Source organism: Paroedura picta, chromosome 9 (genome assembly GCF_049243985.1).
Source record: "Paroedura picta isolate Pp20150507F chromosome 9, Ppicta_v3.0, whole genome shotgun sequence".
NCBI classification, from domain to species: domain Eukaryota; kingdom Metazoa; phylum Chordata; class Lepidosauria; order Squamata; family Gekkonidae; genus Paroedura; species Paroedura picta.
In genome coordinates, this window is record NC_135377.1 from 28,939,878 (window position 1) to 28,957,772 (window position 17,895).

Genomic DNA, 17,895 nt, shown 5'->3' on the forward strand with positions numbered 1-17,895 from the left:
ACACTGCGGGAGGCGCGAAGCGCCTCGCGCAGCGTCAGACCGCCGCCCGAGGGAACCCCCAGCAGTCGCGCGAAGCGCGGCTGCTGGGGATTCCCTCTTTGCCGGTCTGACACTGCGGGAGGCGCGAAGCGCCTCGCGCAGCGTCAGACCGCCGCCCGAGGGAACCCCCAGCAGTCGCGCGAAGCGCGGCTGCTGGGGATTCCCTCTTTGCCGGTCTGACACTGCGGGAGGCGCGAAGCGCCTCGCGCAGCGTCAGACCGCCGCCCGAGGGAACCCCCAGCAGTCGCGCGAAGCGCGGCTGCTGGGGATTCCCTCTTTGCCGGTCTGACACTGCGGGAGGCGCGAAGCGCCTCGCGCAGCGTCAGACCGCTGCCCGAGGGAACCCCCAGCAGTCGCGCGAAGCGCGGCTGCTGGGGATTCCCTCCTTGCCGTCTGACGCTGCGGGAGGCGTGAAGCGCCTCGCGCAGCGTCAGACCGCCGCACAAGGCAACCCCCCTTTCAAAACCCCTTTTTATAAAGGGGCTTTGAAACTAGTATTTACATAAAACACAAACTTTATAACAGATTTAGGGTCTTCTGTCCCACATGTTTTTTTTAAGTTTTTACGGAAAAAGACTTTTAAAAAAATGACATGGTGTTCCTAAGGAAAACAGTGCAATTCACATATAACTGAAAGGGGGGAAAATTACCAAAAAGCACTACTGCTTAGTTGCCTTACCTGTATATTTCCCAGAACCCTCAGCTGTCAAACTTGCAGAGGTATCACAATCAGATTTCTCTGAAGAAGCTGCTGGCAGTAGCATACTGTTAGGCATCATCATATCTGGTACAGGAACCTAAAAAAGAAAGACAAAGTCAGAAATGATTTCTCAAGATAACTGCTCAAATCATGGCATTCATCATATATGGCGAATGAAAACAACTAATAGCTTGATTAATGTTTATATTTGTCTATATCAGAGGAAATTAGAAATGGCTGAATACCGCTAACACGAGCATTCTAACAATAGAGCATGAAAGCTCACATTGTCCTTTGCTTGCCATGAACATGTATGCTAGGCAGTTTGTGTGTCAGGCTTTACTTCTCTGGACACTATAAAATCTTATTTAACTTCAATCTCACATACATCAGCAAGCCAATATACTTCAAATTTTAAGGAAATTCTTTTCCCCAACTCATTTAGCAACCTTTAGGATCCAATTAAGGTTACATTTAGTAAATTATGCCCAGAATTATGTTTGCATTTTTGGCATGAGGTTCCTGCTATCTAGTTGGAGCATTGCATTAGTAGGCGGGATCAACAATTCCCAGGTACATTCCATCCCTGCTGTTCTAAATGTATTTTCATAACTTTAAAACACTTCTGAGCATTTTTTTTATTGTTCTTGATAATGCAGGAGAGTTCCTAGAAGATAATATAATTGTGCATTCTAGGTAATGACCGTTTTATGCTTACAAAATGTTGTCATTTCTTGCATTTCTTGTCATTTCTTTCAGCCGTTCTATTACAATTTACAGTAAATTCAGACACAGCATTCCCCTATGGTAAAATATGTTAGTGGATAGGGTACAGGCAGTGCATAGAGGCACAGAGGTAAGTGCTTTGATCTTGAAAGGTTAACTTTAATGAGAGCTTCAGAGTTTCATGTCCCTGAAAAATAGGGTTAAGTGAATGAGCTAAAAGGATGGTCCGAGTTATTGGTAGAATGATGAAGAGATCTCAGGAGCCCCAAATCCCAGTCTCTCACACTAGTTCCAGTGCCAGAATATATTGGGCATCAGTTACATACATGGACTTGTCAAATGCATATCAGCATTTTAAACACTTACTGTCATAAGCAGTTTCTCCACACAGTCAGGTGACACACTGTGCAAATGGGTTAAATGCAGTTGTAGATGCATTTTGTTGCTCAGGACATCCTGGCAGAGGGGACAGCAGATTACAGGCTGCATAGAATGCTGTGACAGGACATGCATCTGGATACGATTGGGGTCCCTGCTATTGTAGTTACAATAAGGACACTGGTAAAACTGAAAAATAGCCAACAGAAATTCAGCCCATTAGACAAAGTACATTTAATGAGCAGGGGAAAAAAATAGAACCTAAGCATATTAGCCCTGTTTTCAAGAGATAGATAACACAGATCTTGCTACTTTTTGCCACTTTTCTTGGATTACCGGCCTTCACTGCTTTACAATTGCTGTCTTCAGTTGCTGTCCAAGACACACAATTAATATGAGAAAGCAAAATGTTTAGAAGTTGTATGCCCAAGACATACAATTAATATGAGAAAGCAAAAGGTTCAGATTCAATGTCACAAATTACAGTATTTTGTTATACGGCAGGAAAATAACTGGATATTACATTAGTAGGTTTCTTTATATATTTAACTCATGCCTTCTGTTATTTTATACCACGCTATATATTTGAATTGGCCAAGAAATCCCGAAGGGGAAATGAAAGACACAACTCTAGAGCATTATGGTAAAAAGTATATCTGATAATATGAAAATAAAATATGAGATTCTTTGGCACAAGGTTTATATTTCTAAACTCTTGTTCAATTTACTATGGCTTTCTTTGGTGTTCTTTGTCCCTCAAATATTCAAATACTTTCTGTAGACAGCAATCTGGTAATTGGTTCCAACATATGGACTTGAATCCTGTAATAAATCTGAACCATTTTGTTTTAATGTTTTTGTTTTTTAATTAGGCCAATGCCAACATGGAAAAATCATATAGTGAAATAGTATGACAAAAATGATCAGAGAAACAAATTGTGACATCAGACGGTTAATGCATAAACTCTGAAAGATCTAAAATTTCTCTTTACCTGTTCATGGCCAAACTTATTGTCTTCAGACAGTTTGGGCTTTTTGGGTGCACCATCTTCTTCTTTCGGTGGAAGTAGTGGTTGTTCCCCTGCTGCGATACTTAATTTTGGTTCCTTCTCTGGTGTGTTTATTCCTGCTTCAAAGATGTAAGAACATGTTAAACATAGCTAACATTGTTACTAGGTTACCCTGATTGTGACCTCTTAGGGTCTCATTGTAATTTTAAATATTGCAGGCTATGTATTCAAGTAAAACTATTTTTGAAACTGAACAGGTACAAAGGTGACAGCACACTTATCTTTGAAGCAGAGCAGACTCTATAAATACATTAAAAATGTACTCTTCTCTTTTGTTTAGATAACCTTATGTTGCCTTAAAAGATTAATCAATAACTGGCTCTCTCTAGCATCTTGGTCTGAATGTTTATACCATAGTAAATGAATCAACTCACACCCCCAATTCTTTGTTCTGCAAAATAATTATTTTGTTAACACTTTTCTTTATTTCTCTGGAACATTTAAACAACATTTTAAAAAAAGGCTATTTTAGGCTACAATACTCAATTCTAAATATTAAAAAAGAGAAGATGGGTTTTACAAATAAAAATAAATTATATTTTTAATAAATGATTTTCTGTTGCATTGAATGTTTACCTCATAAGGTTAAGGTTAGTACATTTTATTTAAATAAAATAATAGTATTTTATGTAGACAATTTTAACAGTATGTATTAAATGATATAGTTAATATTCAGTCTGAACTGGCTGACTAATGTGGCCAGGCTTGCACACATCAAAGAAAAGAGTGCAATTTTAATTTCCCAGTCCAGAAGAAAATTCTTTCCAGCGTCAATTTGCCAGATAATCTCTTCTGCTAGGCTGGATATTACAACAGCATTGGGTAGGCATGTCACATACATCTCACGACAAACACAAAACCTCATTTACCAACCATTCCAATCTCATCATAGCGTGGCATCATCTGACCTTTTTTCTGCTGTTTATTATGAGTATTTCTAATTTTAACTTTCAATTTTCACCATCTTCCAGTCAATTTGCAACTAAATTATTTCCAGGGTGAGGACACTATCACTGGACAACTGGGTGCAAATACATCTTGAAATGCAATGAAGCTAAACCATTGATTGCTATCAGACTCAATGTAAATATATTGTCGAGAGGTAATCTGACTGTATGCTGTGCATGAAGATTTATCTTGATGTTTTAAATCCACATGGAGTTCATATAAATGAACAAATTCTACCTTATTGTACAATAGTCTAGTTTTAATTTTAAAATGAGGTCATGGCAAACACAGGGGGGAAAAATCCTTCAAATTTTTTCTTGATATTGAGAATTCAGGGGAAAAGAGCCATGAGAAGAATGGCTATACTATCACCATACATTGTTAAGTATTTTATTTTTATAAAGTTCCCTTAGAAAAATGAGCCACAGATATTTTTCAAGTATAGTAACATGCGGTGAAGAAAATATTGAAATGCACTGTATCACACTGTGCAATGCATTTTCTTATAACATTATTTAAAAACGCAAAAAAAAAACTCCTTAAAAAAAGAAATCTGCCAGAATTGGGGGTGAAAATGAATTTCTGACATATCGCTTTCTTCCTGGAATTATAAGATGATTAATATGAACATAATAACTGAGACTATAAACAAAGCAAACATGCAGAATTTTTATTTCCATTAAACAGTGCCAATGGGTTGGATCCAACCAGATTTTCTGCTCTGTAAAGGGGAGGAGTGGATTCCTTTTGACCATCAAAAGGGCTACATTAGGGACCCTGGGACTTGCATGAAGAAAAGGCACATGCTATCGGAGTTATAGTGAGGAGCAAAATTAGCTGTGGGTGCAAGAAAAAGCTAGGTTCAACCATAAGAATTTTAAGATACTGAGGTAATGTTTTTTCAGACAAAAATAAGGATCACACTGATATTTCAGACATTCCAAATCAAAGTAAAGCCTTGTTGTAAGGCTGTTTTAAATTTATAGTAGCATAATGGTAACATAATTCCCATCTAATGGATCTGCAGGTCAGTAGTTTATTTTTTTCTTTTAATGATTATTAAAGGAAGCCAGTGAATGGCCAATAAAAATTAATTGACATACTCATGGAAGAAAAGTTCCACAATCAGGAAATCAACACCAATATTTAAATCATACTTCTTAAGTTTTTGACCAACAGACATAACAATCAGAAGTCCCAAGTTCTTTTCTTCTTCAATCAGTTAATGGAGGATTACTGGGCTGCAAGGTAAGGTTGCTGTACATGTCACCATGTGAACTTCTAAAATGATGGTCACCAAGAACATCTTGTAGGTTGATTTTTTCTTTAAAAAATAATTGATCTTATTTTGTCTGTTCCATGACCCATTGGAAGGCCCCTGTGAATCTTGAAAGCTCCTTTTTTAAGGTCCTTCTATACCACATATCACTACAATTCAGTGGACATATACAAGGTATACTTGTGCTCAGTGAAATATAGTTAGTTCTTCCAGGATTAGCTCAAGAAAGAGGATGCCCTTCCATAAGCAAGACTCTTGCCCTGCCACCCATCAGTACCCATTATGGGTATATAATAAAACTAAATATTCCAACAGAACAGCAGCCAATATTCAGGCTTATCTGTAGGAAATCTGTTATTTTTATGTGAAGATGGCCTTTTCATCATTTAGGTCAGTGAATTGTACTCTCCAGTACAAACAGAAGCAGTCTTATCAACAGTATCAATTTATCCATTTTTATTCCCTTCAGCACTAGTTTTTAAGTTAAATTCTATCATTCAGAAAATGTTCATTTTTAACAAAATTGTTACCAGAATCAATCCATCCATTTTTTCAGTACCTTAGGGACATAGAAGCTATTTTCTGAGGTTACCCCAGCACTGCGTAATACGCTTCTTTACAGTTCAGTTAAAGTGTGAAATCTTGGTGGGTAGATAGAAACTGGACTAACTAAACGAGTTTTAAAAGAAATTTATACCGAGAAGGAATTTTTGACCATCTGCTTCATGTCTGACTCGCGCAAATGCTAAAATGGCTCTAGTGACTTTGCACTTCCCCCATTTCTCCTTCCCTATAATGAAGGCTTCAGGGAGGAAGATGGTGATTAGTTAGAATCTCAGTGTCCTACCTTAATCTTTACAAATTTTGAGCTATTCCATTTGCACATGACCTTGGGACTATAATAGCAACTCAAAGATTAACATCACTTACAGTTTTCTCATACTATATATATAATTGTTTAAGAGTGCCTGATTTGATGGCAAAATGCCTTTCTAGAAACAGAGAAATTCTAAGCAAAAGAGCTTTCAGAAATGCATTATCCAAAGTGCCCATTTCAGTCAAGTTCCTCAAATATGAATTAACAGGGAGTTATAATGGTGTGAATCATGACTTCCACTCAAATTGCTTTATATTTTATCTAAAATATCTATGGGCCAGGCATATTGTTCATAGTGTGTTTATCAGGTAAATCAACCCAGTGGGCAGAGAATGCGTCTCACTATCATGTGATATGCAGCCTTAGCATGGAGAATCACTAAGTGATTGACTGACTTGTTAGGTAACCACAACATTATGCTTCAGTTTATGGCCCCATGAAGGAGGTAATACATGAATGTGGCCTGATGATTTGGTAGATACCCAATACTTTTTCTGCTTCTTTGATCTTTATTCAGTTAATTGTATATTAAAAGGCCAGTTCAACATATAACAAATACAGAAGAAAGATAAATTAAATGTTACTTAATGCCAAAGAAATACTTAATTCTAAATGATTTTTAAATTGAATAGTCAGGTAATATTCAATTCAATACATCTCTGCTAATTAACTACATTACAATTTTTAAATCTTACAGTGAAAACAATGGTTGAGGTTTATGTTAATGTGGAGAAAACCAAACAAAAATGTGTGCATTAAAGAAATACTTGAAAGACTTATAAATAAATATACTGGTTCATTATTTATGTCTAAGGCTATACAATTCAAGACATCTGACATCAGATGATATTATTCAAATCCAAAATAATTCTAAAATTTTAAAAGCTGCTACAGTATCCTTTGTAATTAGAATATAATTAAAGGATCGTTTTTATTGCAATAATGAAGGCAATTTCCATTGCACCTTATGTTTACTACTTTATTAAAAAGTGTTCCCCTTAGCCATCTCAGAAACACATTACATTTTCAATGCAAATGTATTAATCTGGCTAAATTCCATATTAATTCCTACATTACATAGAGCTGTAATTTGGATTATAATTAATCTAAAGTGGCACTAGATTTAAATGACAATATAAATGAGGTATTAGGAAGCTCTTCTGTTCTGAATGAATATTCAAAAAACACAGCTTGCTCATGCCAAGACCCTTTTTGAAATTCCCAGTCTGAGATAAGGATGGCAGTGGAGAACAACAGTTTACATAAATGTATGTGCACTAAACATGCTAATCCTTCCATTCCTAATAGATTCAATACTAAAAACGGGTGATAGCACTTTTCTGTCTAACTTGTTAAGACTATGATTAACTTGTTGGTTTTCCTGGGACTTCTCTGGCATGGCTTGTAACACTTAACTCAGGCAAAGAAAGCCCAAATTAACATTCAATTATGCATAAGCAGTTATGCAGTCATTAGGACTACTTGTCAACTCTGTTGAGAATTAAGCCCATGGAATGAATGCTTCATATGCAGAATTAATGTAGAGAATTCTTTCATAGGATTCATAAGGTCAGTTTGAGAATTTGAAATAAGAAATATTGTCTGAGCTTACTGCAAATGAAGCAGAGCAACATTTGTCTTCAGCATTTATTTTTAAATGTATCTTAATGTACAGTGCTTTAGTTTTTTTTTTTTAAATCTCAAGAGTGTTGGGGGGTTTTTTTGTTATACACTTAGCAAGCATCCTGGCACTAGTTAGTTCTAAATAAACATGTTCTTTTAAAAGGTTAATCATTATATTGTGATTCTCTTCATACTATTTGCACTGAAGACCGCTCTTTTTTGCCTAGTGGACCATTAGAAATTTAAATTTGAAAAATCATGTAGGTGAATCATGTAGGTGAATGCATTCCAAGACTCGATTTATGAAGCACATGGACATTCAGATGTTTCAAGTGGCTTTGTCTGATTTTTCCATTGGAATGTTTCCATAATGACCTAGTAATGGACCTGCACAGATGTTTTTACCCAGTAGTTCTTTCAGACAACAGCTTTCAAAGAAAGAAATTTGGCATAAAAACCCACCAATATTTTAGTTATTTGTTTTTTAAAAAATATTTTCATGAGTATCTTTACAAATTCAGACTAATACAGATTTAAGTAAACTTGCATGGAAAATGATGTTTTCTGAATAACTAAATGTTTTTATGGTGGATACAAGCTCTTCTATATGCTCCTGTCATTGGGGTACAAGGAGAAGATATATGACTACCTGAAACTAATAGGCTTCAACCTGTTTCAGCACTTCTTTTGCTTGAATGAATTCAGCATAATGTAACTAGCAATAGCGTGCAACAAAAGTGGCCAATGTAATATTCATTGTGACCATAGATTTCCATCTCATACATAAAAAGCATGGATGAAGTCACACATTTGCCAAATCAAACACAGAAAAAGCCTTGTTTATCTATGCCAGATGCTGGCCTTAGGTTTGTTTGTGCACAAGTAAATGTCATGACCTGGGAGTTTTTGTTTTCAAAAAGACAGTAGCTTTCATTACTGGACTTGGTATATTCTCAGAGATCAATATTACCCAACTCATAATCCGTTTTCAATGATATTTCCTCTTTTCTTAGGCAGAATCACCTGTAAACTTTTCCACCGGATTTTCTGTATTTTTTTTCTAAATACCACAGATAAATGCTCAGGAAGAGGGAAGATTCCTGAATGCAAGTAATCATATATCAAGGATGGGAGGGGAATGTCGGGGGGGGGGGAGAAAAAAGCATTCCTGCATTCTTAGGGCTGCAGGGGGAACAACATTTAAAAGCATGGCGAAAAAAATTCAGTGGCATCTAATCCTACGCTTATGAAAAATTAATATGCCATCAGAGGAATCACAAGTACAGCTAAGATTAATGAAAGGCGCTTAAAAATTACAAGCACACAAACTGATTTGATTAAAAAATAATCTTACTAGTCGTCCTGCAATATTCTTCAACTTATCCGCATCTATCCTGTCAGATGGTTATGATTAAAAAGAGGTCAATGGGAGGCTACTGATAGAAATCACATGCAAAATACACATGCAATAGATAATAAGACTGTCCAGACAGTTTTAAATGAAAGACTATAATAAGATTTTTTTTAAGAGTGACAAAATTCTAGCATCTTACCAGAGTCTTTACTAGTTTTTTTGCCTTCACTATTATTTCCCTCTTTCTCACACGTGTCTTTATCATCAGCAACAGACACTGATGAGCTTTTAGCAGACCCTTCTGCATCTTCCACTTGTTCTTCTGTGAATGAGCATAAAAAAATAAAAAAGCTAACTTAGGGACCATTCAACATCAATTGTAAACATGATGTCTAATAAGATCAGCACTAAATTTAACAAGATGCTAAAATAATAAAGGCATGAGTGAAAAAGAATGGCAATTTAAAGAGATTTGAAATTGATAATTATTTTCAAAATCTTAGATTGCAAACCTTAGTTTATCAGAACATATGTTGCTAATCAGTGTGACAGATCATATGTTTCTTGTTTGTTGTTATACATTATTTATGTCAAGGAAAAAAGGTGCACAGTTTTAAACAAATGAAAGCACATGTAGCAATCTATTTGAAAGCTAAGAAAACCTCACAAATAAACCCTGTTATATTCTGCACATCCAGCTAATTGCAACCTGTAAGTGTTGTGTTGGTCCTAAACCTTGAGAACTCTTGTTTTCTTCTCCAGGGGGAGCCATGCAGGGTAAATGATACACCTTAGTATATTGCTTCTGTGGGCCGCAATATCCACATTTCGCTTACATGTTCACACCGGCTGGATTACATGAAAATCTTCACAGTAATTCAACCCAATTTAATTATTCTGTAAATTTTACCTATTCTGCTACCAGTGGATTAGTCTGTTTATGCAGTTAGCTTCTATGCTGGGGTGATGTAGCACTAATCCGTGAAAGGCCTACTGTTCCTTTTCATCTTGTGATCATTTGTCTCTGACTGCGCTGATGTCACATTTTAATTAATTTTAGCAATCTGAGTAATGCCAGATAACCAGGGCTTGCAACTCCCCGCAGCCCAGCATGCTGTTTTCATTGCAACACAAACAACAACAACAACAAAAGAAAGTCACATTTCCCAGTTCAGGTAGGAATTATATAAATTAGAGGGGAAGGTAAAATGGGATTCAAAACACCAGGTTGCTCAATTGCATCAAATCTTTAATGATCATATAAATTAACCCTGGAAAGGCAAAAGGTCATGTACATGTATTTGCATACACTTCTCCATTCACTTTTGATAAGCGGAGCTTTTACACAGGGGAACATGATACAATTAACCCTTCAGGATCCATACAAAATGCAGCTACTGGCATTCTAAGTGTCAAGCATTAACTGAAAATTACACACTGCATAAAATTTTCATTGTAAATGCTATAGTGATTGAAAGGGGAAATTGTGGCCCCTTCCGCACCCCATGTTTTATTAATAACATTCTGACAGCAGAATGAAATATTCTCTGTCATATGGAGCAGCTGAGCACAGAAAAATAGCTACTTAGTGCCTTTCTTGCCAACTCTGCAGTGGAGCTGTATGCATAGGTAAATAATTGAATTGAACAATATTGAAGCCCCCCCCCCAAAGAAAATCCCCTCCAAAATGTTCACTGCAACTTGATTTTAAAAGCTGATCATAATGTCCTGCATTTTTTCATGTATCCTGTGTTGTGAAACTTGATTTCAATAGTTGCTTAAGTAAACAGTTCGAGGAAGGAGAAATATATTTTAAAATATGTACATGTAGCAAGTAACACACACAAAAAAAGCATAATTCTTACTCTTTTTGCAAGCCTTTTTTCTCCCCCCTCTCTCTGTGATATTACTAATCAAACACTGCAAGCCATCTAGTCACAGTTGGAAGCAAGACTGTGTTTGTTAAGGGTGATGGGAAATCACAGTTTGGGATGCTGTGAGCCTGTGATCCTGACTAGGTTGGGCTTCGTTAATGCCAAGTGCACACTCGGCCACTCTCTCTCTCTTACACAATGCATCTAGTCAAATCACATGGCCCTACTTTTTTTACTCATCCTCTGGAATGGCCTTTCTCTCTCTCTCTCTCTCTCTCTCTCTCTCTCTCTCTCCCCCTCCCAGCTCCATTCCCTTTGGGCAGGAAAATGAAGTGTCACAGTGATATGGAGTGTCCTTATCTTGAAGGGGCATAAAATCGTAAAGACGTCATGGTGAGCATTAATAAAACATTGTGTGTGTGTCTGTGTATGTGCGTTACGCAAAGAGCACTCATGAAGATAGTAAAATAAAACCCACAGTATCATCATCTGGGTTTCATCAGACAATTTTTGCAGGGTGCTCTTTTTCCTGGTATGTGTTTTAAGTATGAGAGAAATTCCCAGACATGTTCTCCTATACATCATCATGGTGTCTGACCTCAGCCTGACCCTGGCAACAGTTTGAGAAATCTGAATGTGAACAAAGACTCTGTGTCAGCAGCAGGGAAAGATTGTGGGTAGACTTTCCCCCATCAACTTAATCGCAAACAGCAGTTTGGAGCCCATAGCTTTACAGGGCTCCACCAAGCCACAAATACATAACCTTTGGAGGTGAAACTGCCCTCCACCCCCTCCTCCTTTCTGTGATTTTTCTCAGTCCTTTGGTACTTTCTTTGATGTAGCAAGGCAATTAGATCTAATGTTCAAGTACTGCAGTCCTGTTTTATGGTTTCGAAGGTGAGAGCTGTTTATTACAGGTAGGCTCCTGGGGGCCATAAAGGCTTTGCAAATTTTAATCATGCAAAAACTAATCAAATCTAACTTATACACACCATAAAAATTAATATCATTATTATGCACTATATAAATTGGCTATTTTAGCTTTTCAATGGCAGAAAAATATTCACATTCAGAAAAAAAAATCTGGCATTTGTGTCAGAAATAAATTTGGCTTTCCTTTCGGAAACTATTTCAGAGACTGAAATGATAATAGAGCTACTCAATCGTTTTCAGAAAAACAGCAGCAAAGGCCCACTGAATTTTTCACTGTTAAAAATAGACAGAATTAATAGATACTTCGTCATGTAGTATTTTTAAAGCTTTTGTAACACACCTCATTTAGTTAGGCATTTTATATTACTATTGTAATAGCATCCCTTAATTGATTAAAAATTGATGACCTGCATTTGCAGAATTTCAAGGCAAACCAACAAGATGTCATTAAAGACAGCACAGTCGTTCAAAAACACAATACAATTAGCAAATATATATATATGTATAAAGTGGCTTAGGTGCTCACTAACAAAAGATCTACAATTGTGCTTGTAGGTATGAGCAAGTTCTTGTAGTCTTTTTGAATTTATAAAAAATTTAAATACTTATATTTATAAGGGTTATGTTTTGAAAAGACGCTGTATTTTAGAAGCTAATGAAACACTTGTATCAATATATGTATTTATTCTCACCTGAATTTTTCCCCTAAATCCTGTACCTCCTCTCTAGTCAAAACAAAACAGTTATTAAAAAAAATCCACCTAAGAATCCGCATAAGTATTTACTTGACCCTTTGTTTTCACATTTAGTTTGTAAGTATATTACAAACATTGGGTTGGAAGCAGAATAAATTCACCTGCCTTCTTCCCACTGAACTCCATGAAATGCTGTTCCTGGGATATAGCTGAAGAAAGGCAGGAGCACATCTGCAGTGGGAAGGGGTAATAGATGGAACTTACCAGATTAGTCTAGATCTGACCTACTGTCTCTTGCCATAAAACATTACCTTTTCTTCCTCTTAAACACACAGTGAGGAGACCTCTTTCTTTAACATAGTGAAAGCCACTAAGAGTGAAGAAGACTTTGAAAAAAACCCATTATTAGGTGCTAATTGTCTTAAATCCTTATTTTTATAACACTTTTGGAATATTTAAAATGCTGCACAAGTGTTATCCAAGGATGAGACCCCAACGAGAGGAAAGGAAAAAAAAACAAAAGCTACAGAGTAAAATGATGTTAGGATTATAGAAGAAAAGTGATATAGGCCTAGCTGGATAAGCAGTTTTGATTCAGTTCTTAATGATGTTGCTACTACATCTTGGAGAAATTAGATGGGGAGACGCATTGGGAAGTCCCCACGCACTAATGGGGTTAGTGGCAACCCTAAAAAGAACTCATGGTAGGGTGATGCGGAATGGCAATAACTCAGTTTTCAAAGAATTCTATAGAGCAAAATGAATAGTCAAGAAGATAAGGACCTCTACTCTATTTTTCTGTGTTCAAAATTTTAGTTGCTAGCGTGCACATGAATGGTTTCCATTCTTTTCATACAGGGAAAATGTGTAATGTCATGTGAACAAAATCTCTTCACCATCTCTGATGTTGCCCAGCCATCACACCATAAGGGAAACCCCCTGAGCCCCATTTTTCCTGTTCCTGAAGGTACTTCCACAAAAGCCAAGTTTTAGGAGGGATTGAGCTTCTCCATCTCCCATCCTGAAGTCCTGGCTTGGAAGTGGGGTAGCATTCCTTGCTTCTTCCTCTGAGCATATATGACTTTGGAAAGCTGGCTTCAGCTTGATACTTCCCCTGCCTATGGTACAGGTCTCAATGATGATCTAGGAGAATTGATGGGATCATAATTCTACCCTCCCAATTCATCACCCTCATTAAACTGTTGCTCAGTTGACACTGTAACAAAAAGGGGAAAGACGGGACCAGGGTGTTGGAGTAAGGGAAAGATGCTTTAGGATGCATTGGGCTGATCCTGCGTTGAGCAGGGAGTTGGACTAGATGGCCTGTATGGCCCCTTCCAACTCTATGATTCTAAGGGCTGAAGAATGAGCCTTCCTCTGAGGATTGAGGGCTGGAATAAAGAAAATAAGGCTGGCAGGGAGAACTGAGCTATGTATCAGTCTCCATCAAACTAGCATTCTACCAGTTGGATTTTAAAAGGAACAGCAAAGAAATCTGAAATTGGGAAATTCCAAAGCCTCTTTTCCTGAAATGACACTGGCAGACTTTACTTAAGTGCTTTTATCTGTAATATACTCTTTAAATCCCTGCATGCTTGCATATTGCGAAGCAAAGCTCCCTTTGCAATCAACCCATACCCCCAGGTCAGGATTTCATAATGTATAACTATGAATATGTTGCTTTGCTCAATATGAAACTTCCCTACAAAATTCTTTGAAGTTTTTCACCAACAGTGGGCTTTATTCTTTCTAGCTTAAAAATACAGTATTATACTCACACATTCCTTAAAATGAAAAAGCAAATTTATTCAGTTTGGTTTTTTAAATTTTAGCAGTTGTATGAGTGTTCCTTGCAAATTATTATAGGCAATAAATCACCTTTCACATTTTGGGTGCTGATGCTATTATTAGAAGTACCCCTCAGTGATAGTTACCACAATCCCTTTCCTTTCCCAAACACATCCAGTTACAGAGGGGAAGACTTATCGTGGAAGAATGGTGCCTATAAATTGAAGGACAGATTGAGAAACAAACACTCTACTCTCACATATTTCTTTTTACTGAAAAATAAGGTCCCAACTAGTCCTTTTTTCTCTCTCCAACTAATAGTTTTCTGGAAAATAGCCTACATTCTTCTGATTCTCATGGATGTTTGACCATGTTTAACATTACCCAAATCAGATCAATAAAATCAGAGTCCAGTAGCACCTTTAAGACCAACAAAGATTTATTCAAGGCGTGAGCTTTCGAGTGCAAGGCACTGTGCTCAAAGACGTGAAATAAACATGAAATCTTAAGATAACATTAGCCAATCACAGTGGGCTTTTAGCAAGTTAACTCAGGTACAGATCAGTGCCAGCAGCTCTGGAACACTCTGTTTCCGGAGAGAATCTGTTCCCTTCTGCTGCCTTCTTCCATGCACAGGTAAAGACTTTTGTTTTGTTGGCATTCCCTTAATGATCCTGCCGTCCTGATTGATTAAAAAAATGTTTTGTAGTTATTTAAGTTCTATTATTGTTTTATGTTATGTAATGGGTGGGGGCTTGATTTTAGTGTTTTTTAAATGTAATTTTATCATGTATGTTTTGTTAGCTGCCTTGGTGGCCCTTGCATGCATAGAAAAGTGGGATACAAATTCTGTAAATAAATAAAGTAGTGCAAAATATCTATTTACTGGATCTTTTCGTTTAGTCTTTCACCTACTGTTAAAGACCTTTTAAATGCATTTCAGCTTCTGAACCAAAATTAGTTATATATGCTTAGAGTTTTTGACCCAGTTTATTTATTATTTATGGCATCTACTACCCTGCCCTTTCTCTTCAGTTTCTGTATATAGATGTTCATCTTATTTTACATTTTAACTGCACCCCTCTCACTGAAATGAATCTGGCTTTGAGGTTTCGGTGACTCCCCTGACCATTATGGTCAGGTATTTAGGCAGACCAAAGGAAGAGAATAAAGGTGAGCATAAACTCTGCCAAATCACATACAAATTTACACTGGCTCTATTCAGATGTCATAAACAACAATTTGTGATAGATGCAAATTTGGCTTTTGTTGTGCTTGCTTGCTTCCTCCATTCAGAGCACAACTGCTAACTTCCTGGTTTCAGAAGTTCTCAGTCTACCCTCAATTGTTCTAATATGCAAAGGCATATTAGGAATACTGGAATTTGTTTAGTTATTCTCAAACCAAGTTAGAACAAACTTGTCTAAGTACCCATATTTGGACATCAGAATAAAATGAAGTTAGATTGAATACTTCTGTACATCAAGGGAAGAGAGAACATGCAAGCACAACAAGTCATGTTCATGCCTCTCAGGAACAAACATCTTGACTGTCATGTCTGAATGCAGTCTGTAAATTCAGCACAGGAGCAGTATGAATAATGAACTGCAGCTAGAAAAAACATTTGAAACAACATTTTAAGTTCATCAGAAGCAGGAAAGAAGTTAGAGAAGCTCTATTAGATAGCAAAAGTATAAAAAGATTGCTAAAGGGAGACAGGGAAATTGTCCAGAATCTTAAGGAATTCTTTGTATTAGATATTATTTGGGAGTTATTATTATTAGTTATTATTTGGGAGGTGGTTGGTTCTTCATCTTTGGAAATTTTTAAACAGAGGCTAGATAGCCATCTGACGGAGAGGCTGATTCTGTGAAGGCAAAGGCATAGGAGGTTACAGTAGATGGGCGATTGGGATGTTAGTGTCCTGCATAGTGCAGGGGGTTGGACTAGATGACCCATGAGGTCCTTTCCAACTCTATTACTCTATGATTCAAGTTTTCACTGCAAAGGACTCCACGAAAATAATGGCTTTTTTGTCAGTGTATGTGAAGATTTATGTCAAATAATCACAAAAAGGAATTCAGTAAGAACTGACATGAAACAACTATTGCCTTGGACCAGTTGGCATTTGAAACAAGCAATCAGAAACTGCAAAATTGCTGAATAAAAATTTATACATTAATTTATACAATTAAGAACTGAAAAATTGACCCTGTAGTACCAAATGTAAAGGACATATCTAATGGAGTGAATGGTGAGTTAACCAAAACTGCAGATGACACATCCTCTGCCAAGTACAGGGTGCAGATGGAAGCAAGGCTTAGGATATGATTCAAAGTCAAGAAGAGCTGGCACTATATGCACTATATGTATGTTTGTGGTCCATCAAGAAAGAAAAACACTAATGTGTATTAATCTCAGTAAACATTATAGATTGTAATTATATACCAAATGGACACACTGAGGCCTGCCATAAGACCTTCTAGCCTTCATAGCTTGGGATGATGTTTGATCCAGTGACTTCACAACTCCTACAAGGCTTTCCACTCCCTTTCATGGTGGTGCGGCATGACATTTAACAGCGATATGTCATCTTCTGGTGTCATGTCATGTGAAGCCACTTTCAGCTCAAAAGTTGAGAAGAGGCACCTCACAGTGTCATTTCCAGGTCACTTCCCCAACCCACCTCATGTCTATGAGGTCACTTCCTACTTTCCCAATTCACATCTAGGTGCATCTTCATCCACATAGATACTATTCTCCCCAAAGTTGCTGAGTTATTGACATATCTATCATTGTTGTCCAATGGTGGCAGAATGTTTTTGGTCTCTCCTGATCAACAACTAGCTGATGTTGGTTTTCAGGCCCTTCACCACCTATGCTTTCTAAACATTCCTGCCAAAACACTTCGGTTTCATATTATTGCCACCTGCATTTCTAGAAAAAGTGGCACTGTTTGGATATGTTGCTTGTTAAATTCTATAGCTTTCATTCCTTAATCTCCATAGAAACCATCCTAAACAAAACATGTTGCTTCAAATATTTTCCATTTGGCAACAAACTTGCTTTCTTATTTAGGCTTTGGCAGTATTGCCACTGATTTCTATTTATTATAACAGCCAAGACAAGGAGTATCCCAGTTAACTGGATCAACCTACCCCAGCTATTTCAAGTGCATTCCAATCTACATTTTTTTTTACATTAATACTATTTGTTATTGATTCCTCAGAATTTAGATGATATTATTTCCAAAGTACGCATTATAAGTGGCTTGAATTTGGTTGAATATTTTCATGAGTAGAAACATTTCTGCCCATGGAACAAGATTTTCTCTACTCATCTCATCCCCATGACAAAAACACCCAGCCGGATCCAAGCCAACATTTTCTCTATTGTACTCTTTCCTTTAAAGAAAAAAAAAAAAAACGCCCCAAATTACAGGCATGAGAATTTGTTTAGCTTCTGATTCAAATGATGCATTATTCTTTATGGTGTAAACTGTAATTACCACATCTAGAATAGAGTCAGAACTGATAACTTTCCTGCAAAAATAAAGAGAAACTTGTAGCATCTTAAAGACTAAAAAGCCTAAGCTTTCATGGACCAACATC

At 36.9% G+C, this 17,895-nt stretch overlaps 1 protein-coding gene across 18 annotated transcripts in view; it reads right to left on the bottom strand.

Annotated features, from left to right (window-relative positions):
• The window catches only part of ZFHX4 (zinc finger homeobox 4), a 201,753-nt gene that overhangs the window by 20,221 nt on the left and 163,637 nt on the right, over positions 1-17,895 (bottom strand). For 13 of the 18 annotated variants that reach the window (XR_013234077.1, XM_077352086.1, XM_077352091.1 and 10 more), the window contains 4 exons: positions 9,194-9,316; positions 2,836-2,972; positions 1,832-2,032; positions 719-836 (listed from right to left, as the gene is read on the bottom strand). Coding sequence is in view for 17 of the 18 variants with exons in the window: in XM_077352086.1 (XP_077208201.1) it covers positions 719-836; positions 1,832-2,032; positions 2,836-2,972; positions 9,194-9,316 (579 nt within the window). In the remaining variant the exon portion in view is untranslated. The remainder of the gene's footprint in view (positions 1-718; positions 837-1,831; positions 2,033-2,835; positions 2,973-9,193; positions 9,317-17,895) is intronic. The other 5 variants (XM_077352093.1, XM_077352097.1, XM_077352101.1 and 2 more) reach the window with 4 other exon arrangements.